The sequence below is a fragment of the Apteryx rowi genome, unplaced genomic scaffold (genome assembly GCF_003343035.1).
Source record: "Apteryx rowi isolate R43461 unplaced genomic scaffold, aptRow1 scaffold_47, whole genome shotgun sequence".
Classification (NCBI taxonomy): Eukaryota; Metazoa; Chordata; class Aves; order Apterygiformes; family Apterygidae; genus Apteryx; species Apteryx rowi.
In genome coordinates this window covers 3,146,863-3,171,385 of record NW_020450727.1, presented here as the reverse complement: position 1 = coordinate 3,171,385, position 24,523 = coordinate 3,146,863, and the positions used below count along the sequence as shown (strand labels likewise).

General features: G+C 42.6%; 3 protein-coding genes across 8 annotated transcripts in view; all 3 read left to right on the top strand.

Moving 5' to 3' along the window:
• SMARCAL1 (SWI/SNF related, matrix associated, actin dependent regulator of chromatin, subfamily a like 1) overlaps positions 1 to 14,195 on the top strand; it is a 41,767-nt gene extending 27,572 nt beyond the window's left edge. For 4 of the 6 annotated variants that reach the window (XM_026078064.1, XM_026078066.1, XM_026078067.1 and 1 more), the window contains 7 exons: positions 5,482 to 5,700; positions 6,528 to 6,598; positions 8,871 to 8,973; positions 10,211 to 10,393; positions 11,229 to 11,329; positions 12,888 to 12,984; positions 13,906 to 14,195. In XM_026078064.1, the coding sequence (XP_025933849.1) occupies positions 5,482 to 5,700; positions 6,528 to 6,598; positions 8,871 to 8,973; positions 10,211 to 10,393; positions 11,229 to 11,329; positions 12,888 to 12,984; positions 13,906 to 14,112 (981 nt within the window). In that variant the 3' untranslated portion in view covers positions 14,113 to 14,195. The remainder of the gene's footprint in view (positions 1 to 5,481; positions 5,701 to 6,527; positions 6,599 to 8,870; positions 8,974 to 10,210; positions 10,394 to 11,228; positions 11,330 to 12,887; positions 12,985 to 13,905) is intronic. The other 2 variants (XM_026078065.1, XM_026078068.1) reach the window with 2 other exon arrangements.
• A 5,387-nt stretch (positions 14,196 to 19,582) lies between these two features.
• On the top strand, positions 19,583 to 22,542 carry RPL37A (ribosomal protein L37a). Its single transcript, XM_026078016.1, has 4 exons — positions 19,583 to 19,696; positions 19,916 to 20,044; positions 21,256 to 21,338; positions 22,392 to 22,542. Exons 1-4 carry the CDS (start codon positions 19,598 to 19,600, stop codon positions 22,453 to 22,455), a joined length of 375 nt encoding a protein of 124 aa, XP_025933801.1. The 5' UTR covers positions 19,583 to 19,597; the 3' UTR covers positions 22,456 to 22,542.
• IGFBP2 (insulin like growth factor binding protein 2) overlaps positions 22,506 to 24,523 on the top strand; it is a 104,726-nt gene continuing 102,708 nt past the window's right edge. The window contains exon 1 of the mRNA XM_026078017.1: positions 22,506 to 22,590. Coding sequence (XP_025933802.1) covers positions 22,529 to 22,590 — 62 coding nt within the window. The 5' untranslated portion in view covers positions 22,506 to 22,528. The remainder of the gene's footprint in view (positions 22,591 to 24,523) is intronic.

Sequence of the window (24,523 nt, the reverse complement as noted above, 5' to 3'; positions counted from 1 at the left end):
TGGGCAAAGTCACTGTGGGCCCTTTGAGCAGTTGCAGGATTGGGCTAATTGATTAAAACAACAGTTTCTAGACTGCTTGAGCAGTTGTTTAACAATGTAAGGCCTTTGTCTCTTAGGATTTTGGATTTTATGCCTCCAGGTAGGTTAAAATTGAAGACTTCTAGGCCATCTTTGTATTCTACCCTCTCCCAATTCAGGCCATGAACATGGTCCCCAACAAAATTTTAAAATATATTAACTTCTCTTCTCTCTGCCAGCTACTCTGCTGTAGTTTTAGCAGAGTCACTGAGTCCAGGCATTGCAAGATCTCAGCTTTGCAGGAAGCCAGAAGTTGCAGCCATGATGGCAAATCTCTGCTTTGCTCTATACACACGGGTAGTTCATCTGTGGTTGGATTTGCCATCTCTAAGAGTGCTGTGTGCATTGGAACACATGCTGCTAGGAGCAGAGCTCTTGCTGCTGCCTGTTGTACATTGAGTCTCTGAGTTCTTTTGTGTTGGTTACATAGACACAAAGAAGGGAACCAAAGTCACAACCGAGTTCTGATTTGGAACAAGAGCCCTCTAATCTGGCCTGCCCTCTAACTCCGCCAAGGACAAGCATGTAGTGATTAGCATGTGGCACAGAGTGGCTTGGCAATGTGAGCATGGGCCTTCAGTGCACAAACTTGGCTTGCTCCACTTTGTTCTTGAGTAAGCCACTTCACTTCTTGTGCCTCGTTTTCTATAAGATCAGGCAGTAATTCACTGCAATAATAGCTGGAAATGCCAAAGGAGCACATAAACACTCAAAAATATTTACAAAAAACCTGATCATCATCAGTGTATTCTATAAAAAATAATTGTGTCTATTTGTGGGGGTTTTATGTGTTGTGTTTTCTCAAGTTTCCTCTTTGATGGTAGCTAATGCATGCCAAGTTTCTATTAAGAAGATTTATACAATAATCCCATCTGAAGTTGCTAAGTTCCCTTTTTCCTACATCTAAGTGCCCACTTTTCCCTTCATAGCTGGTTAGTGCTATTCTATGTACATCCAGATGTGCAAGATACATGAGCAATTCATTGACTTTAGTACTGATATACTGATACCATTGATCAAAGTAAGGTCACTTAGCATGCAGAATCACAGATACAGAGCTTTAGTTCTAGAAAGTGACAGCATTCATGTTAGCAAAGCACTGCTTTCCCAGCAGAAAACAGAAACTTCTTATGTCTCCATTCGTAGCAGGAATCATATGGAGGAAGAGCTCAGAGGGAGGGAGGGAAGGAGGGAGAGGGCTGCATGTTCTACTGAGTTTCATTATCTTTGCTGAAAGATTCCTGTCTGAGCAGTGTCCAGAATGCCTCCTAGAGGGAAATGAAGAGATGCAGTTTAATCTCTCTGGTTTTCTGCAGTAAAAAGAAAGGTTGAATTGCAATGTGCGAGTCTGAATAGGTTTGGAGTTTCATAAACTCTTTGAGGGTAAAGTTCTGCATGACTGGCTGTTGCTTCAATTACGAGGCATATGGACCTCAGGTAGGATGTTGAATTGGATAAAAGAAATAAAATTGTTCTGCACAATCCAGGTTGTAGCAGTGTGTTCTGTATAAATGAGTTTTCAGCCTACAATGAAAGTCAGCATGGAGGTCACGGTCTGTATCAGCTCCCCTTCAAAACCTCTGCAGGGTTGCTAGTACAATTTTTGTTTCTCAGTTTGACCCAGCTCTACCAGGCAGTTGAACGTTACTGGTCTTCTCAGTGCTCACTTGGGACATTTTGCTACAGTTAATGTCAGTAAAAGATAGAGTGAACTTAGAAGTAATTTTGTTATTTGGAGAAGAGGAACTGCTGGAAATGCAGAGATGAGGCTAGGATTAGAGGGGAGAAAAAGAGGGACTTCTGAATATTGGGTTGTCATAGATCCACTCAGCTAAGAGTGAATAAAAATGGTATTTTGATTGTAGTATCTCCCTCATATTTCTTTTTATGGCTCTAACCTGAGATGGTGTTAGAATTACTTCCTCTCTGAGGAACTGTTGTGGTGCTTTTGCTTTCATTATTTAGATAGATTCTTCTCTCTGTCCTGAAAGTGGCTGTAGGGAACGGTATTGCACAGAATCAGAGAGGTTTTGTAAAGCTTTTGAAGATCTGTCAGGATGAAAGGTGCCATGTAAAAATGTTTTGGTATTAATAAATCTGATTGCATTGTAAGATTAAATAAAAACTGACAAACCTGAACCATTCATTTTAAAACTAAATCCTGATAACTTTCCATTTGAAAAGAATGGATTTCATGGCAGAAAACTGCAAATATCTTGCAGATGTGATTGGAAAAGATATAAAATAAAAGTTTATCAGTTTGCAGTTCAACCTCTCAGCATTTCTATTCTTAAAAATGCAGCAACTGAAATGTCACCTGGTTATTTACAAAATAGCTTGAGTCTGTTTCTCAAAATACATGCTGTGAATTTGTTTTTCAAACTGGTTGATGTTGGCAAATATTAAATAATTTCTGTATGAGCACATGCTCTGAATTTGTAAGAATTTGGCAGCTTCTGCTAACACTGTAATAAGTTTACTCACTCATGTAAGATGCTGTAACACTTTGGTAAGAAAATCACATTTGGATCCATTTGTTCTGGAATGTTATGGACCAAAGTCACGTGTATTTTGGCAAAATAAACGTCCCTCTCTTTTTTTCTCTCCCCCCCCCCCAGTAGGATATACTAAAATATATTTTAATAGTTTCAAGAGCAACCTTTTTTTAATCACTAGCTAGGCACAACCCAGAACGAGCATGTTCCCTGTTTGCAAATTCTTCAGCAATGCAGTCACCATAAAAGAAATACGGTAATTGGAACATACTGTTGGTATTGTGCCTCTATATACTTTTTAATATGACAGTAGGTAGTATATGTGCTCTGTCTGTGCCCTGTTCTTTCAGTTATGATGATGTTACTCTTCTGAAATGAATTGTACTACATGGACACAAACACATGTATCATTTGTCTATTATGCAACTGGAAAGTGGAAAAAACGTGGGCTGCATGAGTAAAATGAGATACACCGGGGAGAGTGGTCCAGACCCCATAGCAGGTTTTGCTCGGCTGCCTAGTGGCCCTGCTACTTAGCACCTGGAGCACTGAGCAGTGTGGGCAAAGGCTTGTTAGGCTGGGTGTAGCACCAGATCCCAGCTGGTTCTGTGCATCTGTTGACTCTACAGAGTTTCAAGAAATGCAGAGAAAGGGCACAGGGACTGTGGCTCAGCACTGTCAACTTGCATGCAGCATACCTAGAGCTAATAAGCCCAGCTAGTTCTGAGTCAGCTTTTCGTGGATCAGRGAAAAGCAGTGCAGTAATACCCATGCTGGCTTTTCAAGGGCTTGGCTTAGATCCGAATGGGCTTATTTCCTCTAGCTGTATACCATTCTGCTGTTTCCAGAGCCAAATTCATAACTCTGCAGGACCCAGACTAGCTTTGTATCTAGGGTTTGAATTGTTTCTAGCTTGAATGAACCAGCTACAGATAACTGGAAGGTACTATAATTGTGTAGGAATAGATTAAGTCAAATGACTTGCAATGGTGGCTCTAGGTGCCAGCATCTGAAGTTGTTCATGGTTCCGACCAGCACAGTATGGGAATAGCATTGCAGATTTTCMTGTTATGTCTCAGTCAGAAGAAGGAACATTCACTTTTGAATACCAGAGAGGTCTCAATTGTCTGTGACCCATTTGATTCCTCTTCTTTCTGTGTCTCAGAGCATGGTCTCTTTCCTGTTCCATCAAAGCACTATCCGTTAATAAAGTCAGTAATGTTCCTAACCCCTGGTTGTTATAAATTATTTTTTGTCTTCTCCATTCTACAGCAGGATGGAGGGCATAGGAATGTTTTGGAGCTTTTCCCTATTTTACTTCAAACTACCTGTTGTAGAAGGTATCTCTTGGGGAAGACAAATATATGAAGGATTTTTAAGGTTAAAACTGTGTTGGCAATTAATATGATGTAATAGGAGTGGAACAGCAGATGAAAGTAGTTGGTGCTGAGGCTCCTCACATTTCTGTTTTATGCAGTTCAGGAGCATGTATGTGTATTTATGCATGTGTAAGGGTTACTTTGGATTGTATTTCCAAAACCAAAGCTTGTATTTTTGGCTTTTTTTGGTGACACTGCAAATAAGGCTTAGAATTAGAACTATGAGGAAGATATCTTTTTTTGATCCTTGTTTTTCAGTTTTACTGTAGTTTTATTTTATATGCTTATTTGTGAAACTTCAGCAAGAAGCTATTCCTTTATCTTTTAAGTCAGTGTAAAAGACCTCATTGGTCTCCTGTCCAAAGACAAGTTGTTGAGAGGTGTTTTGGTTGGGGAAAGTAACAATTTTAGTACCGCTGGTTGTCAGCTTAGTTATTCTTTCCTGGAGAAGAAGTTTTAGGCTGTGAGGTTACCAGAAGGAGAAGTGATGAACTAAGATTAATGGAACAGATGTATCCTGTCTATGCAAAGAATCTTGGAGTGTAGGGCAGGTATGGAAGTGAGTGCTTCAAGGTGGAATAAATAAAGGGTTTGTTCGAAGGAGCTTTGAAGTGATGATGCTTTGAAGAGAGAATGCTTTGAGTGATATATTTGGAGCCAAAAATTATTTATGTTTTGCAAGGGTTGGAAACCTCTGAGCCAAACACGATAGCAGTAGAAATGGAGTATGTCAGGGAGCAGATCAAGAGACAGGTCGCAGTGAAAAGCAGTCAGTTTTGATCCAGCATTTACTGAGCATGTCAGACAAGTATAAAGTCTTTGTGAAGGCATTTGGGTTGAGGATGTTTGTCCTCGTGGCGTGAGAGAAGATTTTTGTCTCTTTCTGCTTAAAATCTCTTTTAAAAAACTGCACTGAGTTCTGTAGGCCTGCCCGCATATAGAAGTGGAGAGCAGAAACACGTTTCTGTGATGTGAGGATGGACACTGGCACAGTGCTCTGTAGGGATCCCTACCTTTCTCCCCTTCTCTCCAGTTCTGGTTTCTGCACCTCCCTGAATACCTGTAGATAGGAGAAAGGGAAGTTGCACGTTACCTCCCCATTTTGGGGGGATTAATTTATATCCTTCTATCTTGTTGCCATTTTTGTCCAGGCTGTATTATAAAACTCCAGAGAAGCAGCTAGACAAAAGTCATATCCCCCATCCCATAGTCCATGAGCACCTTTTTGTAAATCCAGAATAATATTGAAATCCACCCTGGGCCTTTTAGCATCTCTAGTCCTTTTCCTTTAAAATCTATTTTCAGACAGGGCAATTGTTTTTGTTTTGAAGGCAGTATTAAGCACATGTCCATTCAGAATGAAAAGGTTTTTTTGAAGAGGAAGTGTTTCCTATATTTCCTAGTGATAATCAGGTTCTTGCCCTGTCCAGCTTTCCTGGAAGTTTATTCCACTGTCAGACTGCCTCCAGACGAGAAGACTCAGTCTTTTGTAAGTTTGACGCTGATAATTGTGCTTTGATCTTTGCCAGATGCCATGGGGTTGGGACTACTCTGGATCATCCAACTTAACTGAACTGAAAGTTTTGYTGGAAGAGTCCATTATGATCCGACGTCTGAAATCAGATGTGCTTTCCCAGCTTCCTGCAAAGCAACGCAAAATGGTTGTGGTGGCTCCTGAAGGCATTAACGCAAAAACCAAAGCTGTCTTGGCAGCTGCAGCAAAGAAGATAGCCAAAGGATATGCAAGTGTAAGTCAGAAAATATTTTCATGGGGAGCTGTTGGTATTTCAGGTGCCTTCATTTTTTCAGGCTGGGAGAACTTGCTATTTTCTTTTACATTGAATTAAAAACATCAGTGGAAAACAGCATCCCCTGTTCCAAGGAAAGTCAGAGCTATACCCACATGAACATGCAGCTAAAAGCTGTTGAGAGCACAATTTTAAATGAATATATAGCACAATCAAAACAGATCAGCTTTTTTTTCTCCCCTTTTGATTTAAGTGCTTTGCTTTGTCCCTTTGTGTCAAATACTATTTGCTCTCTCTTTTTTTCTCTCTCATTAGCCCTTTGTAATTGTCTTTTATGCTTCTTTTGTCTTTGTACTTACTCTTCCATCTTGCCTTGTATCCCATCCACCTTACAAAGCCTGTTGGAGCTGCACTGTGGAACACAGATGTAGCCCAAAATGGGAAGAATGTATTCTTACATTTGTTTTTCTTCTATGGATGGCAAATGCATGTCTAAGCTCCTATGTTTCTAATGCAGATCTACAAGGACTTGAGAGTGTTTCTTGCCATTTTAGTCGGGAAATGCTTTCCCAACTAAACCTCTATTTGTAATATGCTTGTCATCCAACTTGTAGGAATTGAGTTGGGGGTAGGGAGGGAGGTGAYCAAAGAAATATGAGTGTGTATCAGCCATACTGAGTGGTAATAGAAGACTCCCCACATTGTGTGATTTAGGCTGATTTTTCTTAGCACAGTGTTTGTTAGCAGCATCAGACATTCCAGATTTGTAAGCAAGAAGAAGAAAAGACGATTCTGAGACTCACATAAATTTATCTTCCTCTCTGCAGAAACAACAAGAAAAGGAAGCTCTTCTCCTCTTCTACAACAGAACGGCAGAAGCTAAAATCCACTCAGTCATGTAAGCTGCATGTCTGTGCTTCATTCTTACCTAGTAAAATGTATTTTTCCCCTGAGAACAGGAAAATGGTGCCTTAGAGATAACAGTGCAGGGACATGAAGCATAGCCTCAAGTCAGCTCAAAAGAAAAAAATTGATTTTAATTACAATGCGCTAAACGTTTTCTTCACTCAGAGTTCCTAGACTGAATGAGTCTTCTGATTTCATTCCAGATGTGGATCTAAACAGTGTCATTTGAACCATCTGAAATTACTCGGTGTTTGGGACTTGGATCAAGTTCCCTGGTGTTCAGACCCTATTTCAGTTTAAGGAGGGATGAAATAATGAAACCGAAAGTATCAACAGAATTTGAGGAAAACAAACACTGCAGTCCTGCTGCAGCAGAAACCCTGATCCAAGAAGCTTATGAGACAGACTGAGCTTTAGTCTTAGTGTGCTCTAAGGATGTCACAACCCCTCCTGAAGCTCTTAGCTCCTCTGCAGAGCTTACATGGGACCTTAGTAACAAAAGTTTTCTCCCATAGATGTGCTGTGAACTCTGTCCTCCCTGGGAATAATTTCCTTCTGTGACTTTTCATGCCCTTTCATCCTTAGCCTTTCTGCTGGGACTGTAAAGGAGTCATGTTAGGTCATTTTGGATGACTTTTTAATAAGAAGGATGCTAATAGCATGCCAACAGTTTACTTCTTGTGACCCTCTGAATGTTAGGACCAGCTAATGTGCACTGTGTGATTTCACAGTCTCAGACTTTGCTGCGGAATCCGTCTGTTTGGCACAGAACTGCACTTCAGAGTCCCAGCTCTCATTTCTTTAGAAGAGTTTCTTCCTTTTATGTTAGTGAACAGTTAGAATTTCTTCCTTTTATATTCAGTTGCAAGCGTGAACTGAATATAAAACTGTGAAGTGGTGTTTGCTTGACTCTGTAGACACTGAGAGATAGGAGATAGTCCACTCATTTTCTGGGGTTTTAGTAGCATTTAAAATATCATTTGTTATAACCTGATCGTGTACAATGCCATCTAGCTATCACTACTATCTTATAATCAGCAGCACCTCCCATGCCTTGCACTAAATGACAGTTTTTTTACAGGGTTGCTGTGCACAGTCACTGAAATGACTGGCCATTTGTTAAATGGATGTATAAGGATGAGGTATTAAATAATTGTAATGTCTTGGCATCTGGTTGCTACACTGAATGTTCATTTTGATATTTGTTTTGGTTCAAACCCAGCAGTCCCCCTCTTCTCCCGGATTTATTTGCTAAATGATACTATCATAACTGGGATCTGAACATCACAGAACCCAGAGAGTTGGCTGCAAAGCACTGATCCATCTTAATATAGTGCTGGAAATCCCACTTGGTGTTTTCTGCCAGTTGCTGCTGACCTAAGCTGTGTTGTATTTAGCAAAGAACTTGGTAAGGCTGATTTTGGCAACAGCTTTGCTGTTCTAAAGAGAAGACAACATTTTTATCATCTGCTCTGATGGCTGTCGCTATACTTAGTTACAAATTTTAGGCTTTTAGGTGTTTTTCAGGCTCCAGTTTATAGTTGACCTGATTACTTCATGAGTTACTACATATCAGCTGAACTGCAGAACCCATTTATATGTACACTATTACGCTATTAGTCCATGGCAAATGCCAAATGTTTTGATTTAATTAACCCTGTTTAATTTGATTTAAAAGAAGTCTTGCTACCTCTCATTTGTCATTGGCTAATATGCATATGCATAGTTTCTAAAAACAGCTGATGTATATAGCTTGTTAAGCTGTGGTAAATTGTCAATTTGAAGAAAAGCAGCTTTAGGGATATCCTGATGCCATGTGTTTAGAGGCCTTTTCTTCTAAAATGAACACAATTCTAAGTAACCGTAGGAAGGATAGTTGCCTACAGATTACTGTGCAGGAGTTAGAAATATAGAAGAGTGAATGGGATAGTCAAGTAAGTATAGGTGACTTCCAGTGGATTGGTCTACGAAGTCATTTTTCAAGTAGGGTACAATCTCAAGTGGTTCTTGGTCATACACAAGTATAAACACAGGCAACTGTCTATCTGTGGTCCAGAAAATGAGTGAATTTTCCTACAGACTTTTGTTCTTTTAATTTGTAGGGGATTCATGTGCTACTTGCATATTAATGCAACTTTTTATGTTAACCTGTTTCCTGGTTTCTGTATATGGATGAACAGTAACTTTTAAATTTGTTGTGAGCAAAGCCTGTATTCTCTCAGCACATAATTCAGAACTTTGGGTTTTTTTCCTCTTTAATGTAGAGAATACATCCTGGAGTTACTGGAAAGTGGGAAAGATAAATTCCTCGTGTTTGCTCATCACAAAATAGTGCTGGATGCAATAGTTGCAGAGCTGGAGAAGAAAGTAAGTGCTTGACTGAGACTTATATTAACTTCATCACTATTCCAACTTCAAAGCTGTTTAAGAGCTCCCAGGGTTATGGCTGGTCAGTTAGTTTATGAAAGTTAGTGGCAGAGATAATTTCTACTTGCTGTGCTTCTGAATGTGCCCTTCACCAAGGCAGCTGAGCTGTTAGAGTGGGAGTACCTCACGGGATGCACTTTGTATTACCTGAAGGGCTTTTGCTGTATTTAATATTCTTTGCTGATCTGCATCATCTGGCTTGGCAGCTTGTCTGGAAAAGTGTTACCATGAGTGGCCATCTCTGGTTTTCTCCAACCTTTCCTCAGAGAGGGAGAAGGCAGCAACACAAGCCTAGTGATGGCTGCCTTCCTCTGACTCTGTCGTGCTCTTACATTTTTGAATTGGACTACTATAGGGGGACTGCATAGATCTGAGAGATGATCTATCTGGGATTATAGGTCTCTGTGGAGTTTCCCTGCTTATCTCATCTGATTTGTTTCCCCTTTGAAATCACTGTGTAGGAATTGGTGTGTTCATCTGAGACTTGGCAGTGGTTAGAGCAGACAAGTGACTTCAAAAATGGTTTGGCTAATGATTCATGAGAGATTTCTCTGGATGCCCCTAAAGAGCTCTGAATTGTGTTGGGACACTGTGAAGGATGGTTCAAGTTAATACTGCAAATTGTAAACCACAGTGGCACTGGTGATTCTGCTGCCTTTGCTCTGCTGGAGGATGCTGCCATAAAGAGGTTGGACAGTGGAGAGTGATGGTCCTGTATCATCCAGGGTTTTCACATCTCTCCTGAGGGTGCAACTAAGATATGTAGGATCCCATGTCTTCACACTGCAAACAGTGGAGAAGACTTGGAGAGGTTATGGCAGCTATAACATCAGTATGTGGGCAATGTTCAGCTCATGTCAAACCAGTTCCCTTTTCACTGAGTTGCCAGCTTGTTGCCATCCTTTTTGTTACTCCGGTCTGGTAGGGGAGCAGTAGGGCACAGAAGCAYGTCATACATTGTGAGCAGAGGGGAGGTACAGTACATGCTGAGCTACAGTGCCTGTACTTTAAAAATAGGGAAAGRTCTTAAAAAGGCAACAAATTGAGGGTTTTTTTGTTTAATTTTCCTAGCCCTGGTATGGGGAAGGGAAGCAAAATTCCTCTAAAACATGGAACGGGGAGACAGGGAAGGGGATACAAGGCAGCTAAGTGTCTTCTTCCTCTGCCTTTTTCTCAGCGTGTTGAATACATTCGCATTGATGGCTCCACACCTTCAGCTGAGCGGCAGTCTCTGTGCCAGAAGTTCCAGTTCTCAGAGAAACAGATTGTGGCTGTCCTGTCCCTCACTGCTGCAAACATGGGCCTGACGTTGTCTGCTGCAGACCTGGTGGTGTTTGCAGAGCTCTTCTGGAATCCAGGGGTACGGCTCCTGGAGGGAAGATGGGCTGGATGCTGCTTGCCAAGCAGAAATGTTGGAGCTTGTGGAGGAGATGCAACGGGCAGATGTTTTCCTCTAGGGTTTTCTCTTTTTTTCCCCTGACGCTTGTCTGTGCACACCCAACTGCCTGGACTTGAACCAGTGCGGCTGGTTAAACAGCTCACTGGCTGGAGAGGATGACCTGAAAGGGAAACAAATTCCTGTTTCTTAACTTGGCAGAGCTGTCATCAGCTCCCCCTGCCTAGCCAAGACCTGAAAAGGCCCATCATCAATACTGACCCTTTGCTTTCCTCCATAAGCAGAGGGGAGCATGGATTTTCCCAGTTTAGTTAGCAGTTTGCCTTAATTGCAGCTGCGTATGTCTGTCTTTGCATCTGGCAGCAAACACCTTGGGACAAGGGCTCTGTGAGTGAATGCGGCTTATGGAGAGCCCTGGGCAGAGTCAGCTAGTGGAGGCAGCGCTCCGTGTTCGAGAGAGTTTAAGTATCTCTGCATAATGTTATGTTACTCCGCAGTCTCCTGGGAGTGAGTCCTACATGAGGAGCCTCATCTCCTGAATTACTTAAGTCCCGCTGACTGTAGTGAGGAAGAGGGTTTAAAGCAGCTTGTGAGAAATGCTCAGTACCTTTTAGGGGTGCTGCTGCACTGGGTGACTTCTTGGCTTGGTCTGTGTTGGGGGTTCCAGGTGTTAGCAGGATCCAGAAAAGAAATAGTCACTAAGCACAAGAAAGGAGAGCTCCCTGTTCTATGGTTCTTATGTTATTTCTTAAATGTTGAAGTTCTCACTTCATTTTCTTTGTCATGTTTTTACATAAAGGTTTTGATCCAAGCAGAAGATCGGGCACATCGAATTGGACAGACCAGCTCTGTTAATGTTCACTACTTGGTGGCTAAAGGCACAGCAGATGACTTCTTATGGTAGGAAGTGGAGAGAGCCCCTTCTGTTTCTCCCTCTACTTGTTTTCACTGTTTGTCACATATGTGACTTAGGTTGCTTAATGTCAGCACTGTTTTTCAACTTTGTGAGGGGAGGAGCGGTAATTGTCACCTAGGGCTGCTGTGAGCTGGTAACGTGGCCTGGCCACAATGGACATAACTAAGTGGGTGGCAAGAAGGACAAAGAAAGCACTGTTGAGAGAAATTCTGGGAGAGTTCCTATATCTAAAACCTTCACAGGTTCTGAGTAAAGAGCAGGAAGTGTCTTAGATACAGCCCAGAGCATTCATATGCTGGGGTACTGTGAGTACTTTCCAGCAAAGTTAAAAGGGACTGGGGATCATTTGATGTATCGTGGATCAAGTCTGAGCAACAATCTGGCTGCCAAGTGCTTAGGCAGGGAGCTGCGGAGGAGGGCTGCACTACTGCTTTCCTCTTGCTCCTCGGTGAGCCCTTCAGATGAATTCAAGAAGTGCTGCTGACCTGCCTCTGKGGAAATGTGGTCTGAGCTTCACGGGCTGTGATGAGGGCTGTCAGGGTGCAGCAGTCATTGRGGCTAGGGAATCTGACATCCTGGGGAAATGGAGGATCTGGGGAATCCTTAGTGCTGCAAGGGAACTGACCTGCAAATGATGAAAAGAAATTATCCGCCGGCTGGTTCATTTAAGGTCCAAAATTACATCTTTATTACCTCATTTAAAAGAACAAACGAACTGAGCGAACTTGTGCAGTTCCCAGAATATCATGATTGCAAATAATTATAACCCTACAATGCAGGGATCTGGAAACTGATGCACTGCCCACATTTCACGAAAAGTTAATGACAGTAATTCTGCCTTTATTTGTGAAATGCTGTCCGTGCAGTTGTTAATGTTTAACTGGAAGGAAAGTAGCTTTTCAAAGAAGGACAGTGGCATCCTTTTTAAAGGAGAGAGAGAACAAGAAAACAAGGCCATTTGGTAAATGTGTTAATTGTGCTGCTATGCTGTGGCCTTTGCTTCTTTCAGAGTGACCAGTCTGGAGATACGGTTGGGACCTCTCTAGACCTCTTGGGCCAGTGTTGTCTCTTCACTGGCTTGGAGCTGGATTCTTCCCACAGTACATTCGGAGATACCCTAGAAATGCTGAGGTGGCTGTTGATACGGATTACCTTTGCCTGTCTTGGAGACTGAACACAGCCCRTGAAGACTCCCTTTAACTGCCTCCTCTTATTTTGACTTCATGTCATTAGTGTTGCCACAGTCAACTGCTTTTCTGCCTGAATGTGTATCCCCTCCAAATGTTTATAGCCTGAAATCACATTCTCTTCTTACTTGTTACTTATTGGATTGATCGATATCCTAGGGCAATACAATCATCATAAACAAGATCAGGACAGRTTAAGGAGCTAACAAGCTCTTGCAGAAAAGTTATCTTTTATACCTCTGTCATATCTTTCTTCATCTGCTCATAGTAAATGACTGTGTTCCTCTGCCTGGATAATGGTATCTTGCATGATATTTACATTCTTCTAGTAATACCTGCAATTTGTCACTCCTAGGCCAATGATTCAAGAGAAAATAAAAGTGCTGGGTGAAGCTGGTCTTTCTGAAGCCAATTTCTCTGAAACAGCTGAACCCACTGATTACTACCCTAAGGTAATTGAAAAAACTCCTGAAAGAACATCAGCGTTCCCTGGGAGAGGCGAATGGGCTTTGGCTTGTGTACATCTAGATTGTCAGGTGATTTGCAGGCTGACGTGACACCTGTTCTGCCTTAAATGCCACAGACCAGATTCTCCAATGCCTTCCTGGATCTATGCCTTGACTTGGACTCTCCAAACTGTTCCAAACCCTGCTGTGGGGAAGGAGACATAAAATAGCCTCTGCAGCAGCTCGCTGCCTCATAAGAGTCTGTGGAATTTCCTCTGCACAGACAAGAATCATGGGAGGAAAAGATGGCGTGGGAACAGGCAATTTAGAGCAATATGGTGTCCCTCTCGGGAACTGCAGATCTCATGCTGTTAACTTAACTGTAGACTGTATTATCTTTGCTGTCAAAGCCACTCKTCTTCCTGAAAGATCTAGCAGGGCACAACCAGATACAATCCCTGGCAGTGAGGCCTTCCTGTAGGGATTTCTGGCTGCCTGCAGCTCTCTCAGGGATGCTTTTGGGGGGAAGGAGGATCTCTGCACCATGAGGGAGTAAGCCTTGTTGCCAGCAATCACATGTGTAGGGCCATCTCTGATGAGGGGGATCGTTGCAGAAGTTTATATAGAGAAGGTGCCTTGTACAGGATCTTTCCTTCTCTTTGAAGATACTATGGTATTTTGCATATCTACCTTTTGCTGGCAGGAAGGTAATGGCATGTGACTTTGTATGGAGTTCAGATTCAGCCGAGACTGAATTCCTCCTGCATCCCAGCACCCAAGCATAGCTATATCCCCTCTGGRTTTGAATTCTCTGTTGGCTAGTGAAGATGGAAAGGGGGTAGGAAAGTGGGGATACTATGTTATTGTCACTTGATATGTTTTTATTTGACTATGCATATGCGTATTCTGTCTATTCTAATTTCTCAGTCAGATCCAAAGCAGAAGACCATCTATGACCTTTTCCAGAGGACCTTCTCTGAGAACAGAGATGACGCTGATGAAGTTTTGCTTTTGGAGGCAGCTGATGCTTGCTTTGACTTTGATCCTGAAAGTGCCTTACAGAATATGGAAGGAGAGAGATGCTCAGTGAGTCCCCCTAAAAAACGGYGTATTGAGGAGTTTTTTAAAGTTTAATGGTGGCAACAAAAGAAAAGGTGGCTAAGAGATTTTTATTTAAAAACAGCAAAAGGAATCAATGTATTATTTTTGAGTTTACAGAAATAAAGTGACTTTGAGTGAGTTCTCCTGTATCCCTAGTGTGTTTCATCTCAAAGGATTAGGAGAGAAGGCAGCCTGACAGATGAATGTGCAGCTTGCAGCCTGCAGRTTTTGCAGTCCTGGTTTTGCTGGTGACTGAGTGGCCATGGGCAAGTAGCACACTGCTTTGTTTCAACACCTCAGCTTCCACAGTTGTTTTGTTTAAAAAGCAAATAGATAACTGTCATTCACATGACAGAGCTGTTGCAAAGACTAGTGTCTCAGCAGCTGTAGAGTGCATGAATAATCCAAGTCCTCTGCAAAGGGCTGCTGTAGCCTCAGAGAAGTTTAATTTTTATTTATAGGAGTCAGTTCCCTGGCAAAATTTGGCCCTTATTTGTGTTACTCAGAAACTGACTGTCTGGTGTTTGTTTTGGCAGTGAGGAGAAAAGAAATTTGGGTCCTGACAAATCTTGATGTTCTGTGAAGGTGGGGGGAGGAGAGAGAGCCCCAGACCTTTGTGTGTGCAGAGCAGTCAGTACCTTGAAGCCAAGTTGCTGAACTGTCTAACAGCAGGTGTGTATTGCCAGTTAGGCACACGTGCTCCTGGGCATGCTGGCTTCTGGCCTCATCTGCTAAATCTTACCCCAAGGACCTGCTCTATGGCACGTGCTTCTTGCCTCTGGAGAAGATGAAAGCTGGGCTGACTGCCAGTGATTAAACTTGGCTGCCCAGGAGAGGGGTGTGTGTGTGTGTGTGTTTTCTTTCTTTAAGATTCAAGACTTCCGCAGATGAGTGAGGAGAGGGGGATGTATGCAGACTTTTGTTCTCTTTTTGTAAGAGCAGAAAAAATGATTCTGAACTAAGCTGCTTACTTTAAAATGTTGTTTTAACTCATAGCTCCCAAGCTTTGGGTACTTTTTCTATTTTAGAATTTCATCTCCCCTTTGGACCTTAAGCTTGAGAAATACATACTAGTGTTTGTCTTAAATATATACAGTGACTACAGGGTTGGGCTCTCTAGGGACATTTCCTTTTGGGATTTCTAAAGTACATCAGCCTTCAAAAGGGAAGCTCCAATGATATTTCCGTATAGGTGAATCACCACCTACTTCCATATGACATTTAGGCTGGTACCCTAGGACCTGTTATTCACTCTCCTTACAGATATGTGCTGGCTACACTAAGAATGCTAGAAGCAGCGCTGTTGCTTAATGTAGTGATTAAAATGCCTGTACTTGATTTGCAATAGTTTTCATTGTTCACAGTGTTGTCAGYGCTGTGAACTGGGAGACCTGAACTCTCAGCCTCTGTGCCACCTGAGCAAACCTGCTCTTTCATTCCTTTCAAAATCCCTGTCCCTTGTGAGTAGCCTGATTCCATCTTACCGCAGTGATGCCTMTGTGAAACTTCTGGAGGCCACTATTGATGTAAAGACAAATGGGTCTGTGTATCATGACTAGTCTTCTGAGGCATCATCTGCGCAGTCATCTTTCATTTCTTGTGTACTGTTGCCAGTGCAGTGTAACATGATCCCAAATTCATGTCTTTCCCCCTTCTGGTCTTAGTACTGGAAGATACTTGGTAATGGGCTAGTGTCATGCAAATGGAACTGGGGAGTAGGGGAGAAGATGTAATTTCATAGAGGTTCCAGTTATCTATATTTTATGGCCATAATCTGTGGAGGGGGCAGGGAGAGAGGGGGAGGCAAAGCTCAAGGCTTGCATCTAGCTTCTGGAGGCCAGGAACTAACATGCTGGGTAGGTAGGTTGCTTGATTGTGGGCAGATACCAGATACTGACAGAAAGCCTGCTCTTTCACTGTAGTGGAGCAAAATGTTTGTGCTACAAGATCAATCTGATAATAACTGGGATTTTTTTTTCCTGCATTAAAGGATTTGATTATCCCATTTACAGCAAGTGTAGTCATGGAAATGCCCTACAGGCTGTGCATGCAGTAGTGCTGGCTAGAGACTGTTGCAGTTCATTCATGACTGTACAAAAGGTGCTTTGATGTGTGTACAGGTGAAGAAAGAGTAGGAGCAAGAAATGTGTGACTGGCCAATTGAGGGAAATGCTTTATTTCTCAATTTGAGAGTTAAAGCTAAACATCATTTCTCTCGCTCCAACAACTGGCCAGGAGATAAATGCACACTCTTAAGTGTTTCTAAACGGCTTTTTCCTTGAGCATGAAGAATTTAATCTGTTTCTAGGACACGTGATCCTTCCTCTTTTAGGGAAGGTTGTTTTGAGCTAGGGGTGAGAAACGTTGCCATCTGCCTACTGGGAAAAAAAAAAAATTGAAGACCTTATTTGTATACCCATATTATCATCTCCTATAGGAAAAATTCTCTTCCTCCTTGTAAAGCTACAGTGAAATAGTATTTTTTTCTGAATTCTGCTGAAAGTACCCTTGGAGAATTCCGCTTCTCATAAACTCAATTTGTCTTRTTCATATATTGATAAATCCTAGCCCCATTAGAATAATACTAGGTGTGCCTCTTTGAAATGACCCATGAAATCTCAGCTGGACTGCTGCATGGTTACAAAGGATCTTCAAGTACACTTGAGATTCCCCTTATCCTTGCTAGATTAAAAAGGGAGAAAGAATCTCTTACAAAAAAGTGCTTTTAGTCATTACATCAAGGGATTGGAAAGATTCTACATGCTTTCCGTAGCCCAATTACACTATTAGTCTGTCATTAGTATGATGAGGAGGTGGTTGGGATGCAGCCAGCAGGCTCACATAGGATCTGCAAGGCTTGCTGATGAGAAGTTGTACATGGCAGTCTGCAGGTTGCCAGCAAAGCCCACGTGCATACTCAGGAACATGCAATGCTCTTGGGGCCTCCTATACCTGCCCATCAAAGACAGCCATAATTTTTTGGCATTGTCTAAAGCCCAGTGAAGTTGATAGAAGGACCTGTGGAAAGTTCTGGGACACCTGTGGTTTCCTCTGGGCCTCCATTCTTCACCTCTTAAAGAGGGTGCCTTTTGGAGTTCTTTCATCTTACTTTGTTATTCTGTGTGTTCTGGGAGCTCTTTGAGGCAAGGCTGTCTCCTACATGATCTAGTGYATTAGGGTATCTTGATGCTGTCACAACACAAATGAAAAAGACAAATACGTTGATCAGTCTACTATATGAGAAACACTATTAGGGCAACCACAACACTGTGTATCCTGGGCGTGTTTGAATTTGGAGGAACACAGAACTGCAGTCATTTTATTACAGTACTGGAACTGAGCTTGGGTCTCAGAGCATCTTACCAGGACTATTTACTTGCTTGTATGCATGTATCTGTATTCTCATYCACTTAATAGAAAGACACATTTTATGAGGGATGCCCAACCAGAAAAAACAGATAACAGAACCTCAGCAATGAAATRGAGCAGTTTGAGCTACTGCTGCAGTATGTATGGCCAGCCAGTCTGGGACATGCAGAAGAGTTCAAGGCGACRAACTGACAAGACAAGGATTTTGGAGCTGTGCTGGCCTGTCTGCATTCATCCTATCTTCACGGTCAGTTAGAAACATGTTTTTATTGTGGTAGTGCTGGGAGATGGCTGTAGTCTGAGAGAGTTGGATTTGGTTACAGGCAGAGCTGTCTCTAATACTGGTAGACAAAGGATATGACAAGGCACTGTATTGGCACAGAACACTAATTTTGTAGATACAGATTGGAGAATAGTAGTAGATTCTCTGTCCTGTWTGTGCTGGCTGACAGACTTCTTTACCAAATAACCAAAGGATTATTATTATTTTTTTTAATATGTTGGTATTTGAAGATGTATCCTGTGAGTCATCATTATGACGAGCATCTGAAAAGGGCAGATATGCTCCTAGGTTGTATTGAAAGAGAGATTTCCACTCAACAGAGGGAGATATAAATACCATTTTCTAAAGCCCTGCTGAGCCCTCATCTGGAACACAGCCCTGGCCCTTTCTCCCAGAAAGACTTGCTCAAACTGGAGAAGGGCTTACAGASATCATCAGGGCAGCAGGGAGCCCATCACGTGAGAGGGAATGAAATGCAAGCATTCCAACCCTCAAAACAAGAGCCAAGAGGGGATATGACGTCTGTCCATGAGCACCTCAAAAGTACAAACACCAGAGAGAGAAAAGCTAACGTAGTGCCAGGACACTGGGTATACACCAGTCATAAGTCATAAATAAGCAGAGGCTGGAAATTAGGATGGGGGTTGGACCCAGGAAAGGTGCATTGTTCTGCAGACTTCCTGTGGGAACTGCTGGGATGAAGGACCCGGCTCACCTGGATGGGCACGTGAACGGTGGCTGTGACAGTGGGATGTCGGCCCCACGACCCAGAAGGGAGGCCACAGCATGTGCGTCTCCATCCCCACCCTCCAGCGCAATGAGGTGAGTGTTGCTACTCCGCAAGAAATACCTAGGGGTGGTTTCACCAGGTGGGCTCAGCAGTCCTCTGCTCCATCTTTGTGCAAAGTGATGAATTATGGCTAGTTTTGATCATTAAAAACCTCTCAGACTAACCAGATTATTTCTTAATGGAGGTTAATGGGTTGTTAATCCTGTTACGAGCATTGCAACTCAGCAGCGTCAGTGTGYGTTTCACTTGTGTGCGTTCGCTCCACTTGGTCTGAGCGCCCGAGAAATCCCTCCCTGGGTTGCGCCACCCAGACTCTGCTTTGCTTCAGTGTCTGGCCCTGTGCTTCTGTGTTTATGATAAAGGCAGACAGTGTTTCTTGGGTGTCTGTGGGGTACTGTCTGGGCCCTGGGAATCCACTTCTGAGCCTGGGGCACAACGAGGTTTTATGGCTGTTTGGCTCGATACTCAGTGACCAGCGAGGAAATCTGATCGGTTGCACCCTACCATGTATCTGTGTAGTTTAAAATCTTTGTTTTGAGGGCTGGTGTGTCTTAAGATTGAGAATTTATCCTCAGTGGTTTCTCTTTCCTTCTAAAGCTCCAGACTAGTTTGCTGTTCCTTTTTTATTTTAACATCTACCAACTACTGATTTTACTTTTTTTTTTTTTTTTAAAGAAACTGCTCTATCTATTTTCCTTTTATAATATCCTTGGATAGAAAGTCAGAAATCTGTATTCTCTGGCTAAATCTCCCATCCAATAAAACCAGGGCTGATATGGATCACTTTTACAGCTTGGTGGTTTGCAGTATACCCCCATGGATGCACAGTGTTTTCTGAGTGACGGCTCCTTCCAACCCAAGCAGCAGATAAATTCCGGTTTGTGAGTTTGGAGGATTTAGACATCCCCGTTATCGGGGGACAAACTTTTAGAATTAAGGGGGGGGGGAGGAAAAAGCTGCTGCTTTTCCCCTACTCGCGGCACCAGCAACGCTGCAAGGGCAGGGAGAGCCCTGGCGACCATAGAGCTGCGCCCCACCACAGTATAGAGAGACCCATTTGGAGTCCCGTCCTCTCTATGCTCCGCCGCCTTCCCCGCCCTTCCGGCGGCGACGGCTCATACTGCGCATGCGCACTGCGGCCTTCCCTTTTCCCCCAGCGGTCCGCTAGCAAGATGGTGAGTAGTGTCGGGGGCGCGGCGGCGCATCCGCCGCCATCAGCCTGGGAACGCCGCGCTGCGGTCGCGGGGCCCGGCGCGGGGCAGAGCGGAGCTCCCCGTGGGCGGCGGGGCGCGGGGGCCGGGGCGGGCGGGGCCCCGCTGCCGCGGGCCGAGCGCTTCGCTCGGCGCGCTGCGAAGAGGTGGCGGTCTCGGTGATGCCGGTTTGTCTCCCACCAGGCTAAGCGCACCAAGAAGGTTGGGATTGTGGGTAAATACGGTACCCGTTATGGTGCGTCCCTTAGGAAAATGGTGAAGAAGATTGAAATTAGCCAGCATGCCAAGTATACCTGYTCCTTCTGTGGCAAGGTGAGAGACCTCCTTCCCCCAAATCAGCCTTTTGCTATTGACATGAGAAACGCAGTTCTTGTTTCAGTGTTAAATTTTGTTTCAAATTTTTCTTTTGGAAAGGTAATAGCTCGACTGGTTTTGAGACAGTAACTGGTTCATTGTGAAATTTAGGCTACTGTCAAAATTCCTCTTGCTTTTTAAAATAAAAACACTTAACAGATGTTTCAGGTTTYATGGTCTGTGGTAGTTAAATGAAAGCAAACTTAAATTATTTTTCATTGCACAAAGGAGTGAGAAATGTCGGACTATACATTTTAGTTATCTAATAAAAAGACCTGACAAAATTGAAATAATGCAGTTGTTATGCATGATTTTTCTCYGTTAACTTTACAGCTTATTCATGGGAAGTAGGGAGCTTGCTTTTTCCACTTGAAATTTTTGATTGCAGTTGTTATATAAAAGTATTTGTGTGCTGTATAGCCCTGGATAGGGAGGAATGACTGATAAGAAGGTAGTCTTATTTGCCCTTATACATGATGAAAATTCAGTTTGAAATTTGAGTCTTGACAGTTTGAGAGGCCCATCAGCTTGTTCCAAGTAATTTCTATTGATATCACTAATGTCGGTGTTCTTAAGTGTCTGGTAATTGAAAAAGCTTTCTACCTGTTTTTTTATATTGAAGATCTTTCATGTGAAATGTGTTGGCTTGATAATCCTGTTTTCAACAGTAGTGTAAATCTATTATAGACAAACCCATTGTCATCCTTGCAATATAATAGTCTTCCATAGGTGAAAGGAATCTGGTACCTACCACTCACTCTTTTGATATTCTTTGTAAGGATTCCAGTTTAGAGCAGTTTGAGGATGTCCAGGTAGAACTAATAATATGGGTGCCAAATTAGTAGTAATAACTRCTATTCTCATCTGGTATTATTTCCAGTGTAATTCCACTATTTTTTTCTCCTCAGGAGGAGCTGAATTGTTGATAGTGTATTTAGAAATAAGCTATGTTTTGTACCTGAATGAAAAAATATTTCAGAAGGACTTTTTTTCTGTTCTAAGTGATCTAAATAAATATTAGGCTTATAGTTAGTGCTGTGGTGTGATGCTGAAATCTTCATCTGAAATTTGTTTTTTGAAGTAGTTCTAGAGTATATATTGTTTTTTCTAGCTTATGGAGAGTGCATGGTTATTGGGTTTTTAATTTAATTTATTTTTATTTTTTACAGACCAAAATGAAGAGGAAGGCTGTGGGTATCTGGCACTGTGGATCTTGCATGAAGACAGTTGCTGGTGGTGCCTGGACTTACAAGTAAGGAAATGTGGCAGCTTCTTTGTTTTCACATAGCTGATATGTTATACAACATTTTATTTGCTTTTCTTTTTTTTAAGGCACTAGCCATTAAGGAGATCTGTCTGTCTGTCTGACTTAGTGACATGTGCAGGGTTTTGTTTTTTTTTCTCCTGCATTGTTAAAATTTGATTGGAATTTTAAGTACTTCAAATTTTTGCCAATATCTTTTGCCCAGCTTCTGTGAACATTGCATTTCACCTATGATATTACTACTTCTGTTTTTGGTGAGTCCCTCCAAACTTTCATCACCATTCTGGGCTTTATCAGAGCATTTCTTCTACTTTTAAAAAACGTAAGTTCTGGATCTTCTCCAAAGCTTCAACAAAAGAAATCCAAGCATCTGCAAATGGTGAAACAAATGTTAATACCTAAGCAGTCTCTCTTCTGCCTCAGTCATAGTAGCATTTCTTACTGGTGATGCAACAGCTCTCACTTGTACAAGGTAGTATGCTAGAGCTAGTTTTTTGATGATGTTGGAAGAGAAGGAGCAGAAARGATGGCTGGCCTGCCCAACCATCTCGGGGCATAATAAGCTATGTGGATGTCATCAGATGCCTATCTAACCTATTCTTAAAGAGCTCCAACAGCTTCTAAACAATTAAGCCTCTTACCTGGCGATTATTTTTCCTTCTGATTCTTTTGACTGTAGATAAGTTTTGTTTTACCCACACCTTTTGAGTGTGTATATCAATATCACAGGTTTTTGGATTTCTTGTCTGTGGCCACTGTTTGAAATGCCTTGTCGTGGCTAGGAATCAGAGCCCATGTCCCTGTGCATGCAGTCCATGCATATGCCATAATTGGGGTTAAAATGCAGCTTGTAAAACTGTGCATTCTTCCTTAGACATGGGCCTACTCTTTGTCATGGAAATCAAAGTGGAATTATCCCCCTGTTGACAATGCAATCAAGCAATAACTATTTGAAATGAATAGTGTTTTGTCTAAAAAAACAACGGTGGGGCGGGATGTGCTTCTACTGCGGTGTGCGAATGACTCTGCTTCTTCTTCCAGTACCACCTCTGCAGTGACAGTCAAATCTGCGATCAGAAGACTGAAAGAATTAAAAGACCAGTAGAAGCTACATCCTATTCTCCTTGTGAAATGTAGTTTTTCACCACTGTCAAGATCTGTCCTTTCACCAATAAAATATGGATTGGAATTGTGTTCATCTTTCTGCACAAATTCCCATCTTTCTGGCTGCGCTGTGTTTGTAGGTATAATTATAGAGGCACTGATAATTTTATCTGATGGTTGAATAGCTCTTGTTATGGATTAAGCTGTTAAAAAAATCACTTTTCCTTTTCAGTTAATTGTGTGCTCTGGTTCTGTTGCCCAAATGTGTGAGGTGAATTGGAGGAAAACTTAAATAGCTGTGAAGAAGCCTGGGACACCTTGATACGTCCTTCATTTCTGTGCGTTGAGGGACAGTAGAGCAAATATGAGTGGAGGAATGGACAGATGTGAGAGGAGAGAATATATCTGCCTCTTCCTGTTTGTCCTTGGGGGTCAGGGTGTGTGCTGCAAGATGGAGAGAAAAAGAACACCGTGTCTGGCTTTGAGAGACTGAAATGGTACAAGAGCAGCTATCTTCCTCCATTGCTGTCACTGCTTCCCTGCTCGTTCTGGCTTGCTCTTTCTACTTCCTGATAGGAGGCTCCCGTGTCTGTGTGTTCAGGTTCCCTAATCCATTTTGAACTGAAACAGTAAAAGGTCATGCTGAACAGACTACTGGGACATTCAGTCTTGAGTTAATAATTGTCTGCAAATCGTCTCTTTAGACTATCAAGCTTAAGATACCAAAACATTTTTTTACAGTCTGTTTGTCAGGTAAGTTTGGATTTGGTGTGAGGTTATGGGTTTGTTTWTGTCTGGGTTTTTTGGTGACTGCAGCACCTTTCCTGTCCTTAGCAGTACAGGTCTTGATAATAACCTTTGATGGTTTCTGGAGGAAAAACAGTAAGCAGGTAACGTAGTGGCTGCTAACCCTTGCTCCAGTGTTGTCTTTAAATGGATTTGGGGTGGTGATGAGATACAGCAATGATGTTGTTAATGAGCGTGGTATCTTTGAAAGATGTATTCAGAACATATTTCGGAATAGAAAACTACTCCCAAAGCTGGAAAAAGCCTGTCTGCAGCTCAGAAGTTTAACTTCATGTTCCTGAACTTGTTCGTGAAACATTTTTTTTGATTCAGTGCTGCAAACTTTTTTTTTTTAGTAAAGTAAAATCAGGTATTCAGGTGTCCAGTGTCATTCATACTAAGCTGTATATCCTTCACATTACCTTCCAAAGGCAGAGGCTGGTACTTAGGTGACTTCCATCTCCAGCTTCCTCTTAGAGGCCAGGATATCAAGGGGATGGAGGGAGGAGCATGCGGCAAGGGCAGCCTACATACAGAATCACAGAATGGTTGAGGTTGGAAGGGACCTCTGGAGGTCATCTAGTCCAACCCCCCTGCTCAGGCAGGGTCACCTAGAGCACGTTGCACAGGATCGTGTCCAGGTGAGTTTTGAAAATCTCCAGGGAAGGAGGCTCCACAACCTCTCTGGGCAACCTGTTCCAGTGCTCTTCACCCTCACAGTGAATGTTCAGGTGGAAGCCTCAAGTTTTTTCTCATGTTCAGATATGGCCTTCAACATCTGTCAGTTGTGTTTTCCAGGAGGTTTTTAGAGATACTGACTGTTCTAACATTTGAAACATTTCTGAACTATAGGAAAAAACAKAGGTGTTTTAAATCAGTGCCTGAAGGGGAAAGCTGAATTGTGGCTTGTAAAGAGCTGGAGAGGGAAAATGGTAGTCTTGCATTTAACTGGTGGGTTTGAAGCAGGAGACTGGGCAGAGTGCTCTGGGGTGCAAGGCTGGAAGGAGGGTGGGTGGGGAGAGGTGCTGGGGGGCACTAGCGGGTTCTCAGCTGCCCTCTCCAAGGCAGCTCCTCCCTGGCACTGCTGGAGGGGATCCTGGAGCAGCTCCACCAGAAGAGGTGCCCTATGTGCAGGGGTAGGGTGTTCTCCTCCATTAGGAGCTGGTGTAAATCCTGGGGGAGAGAGCACTCTGCACTCTTCTCATGACCCGCTTCATTTCTGCCTGTAGCACAGGGCGATGGTGTTGTGTGGCATTTTTCATATATGTAAATGAACACATGTA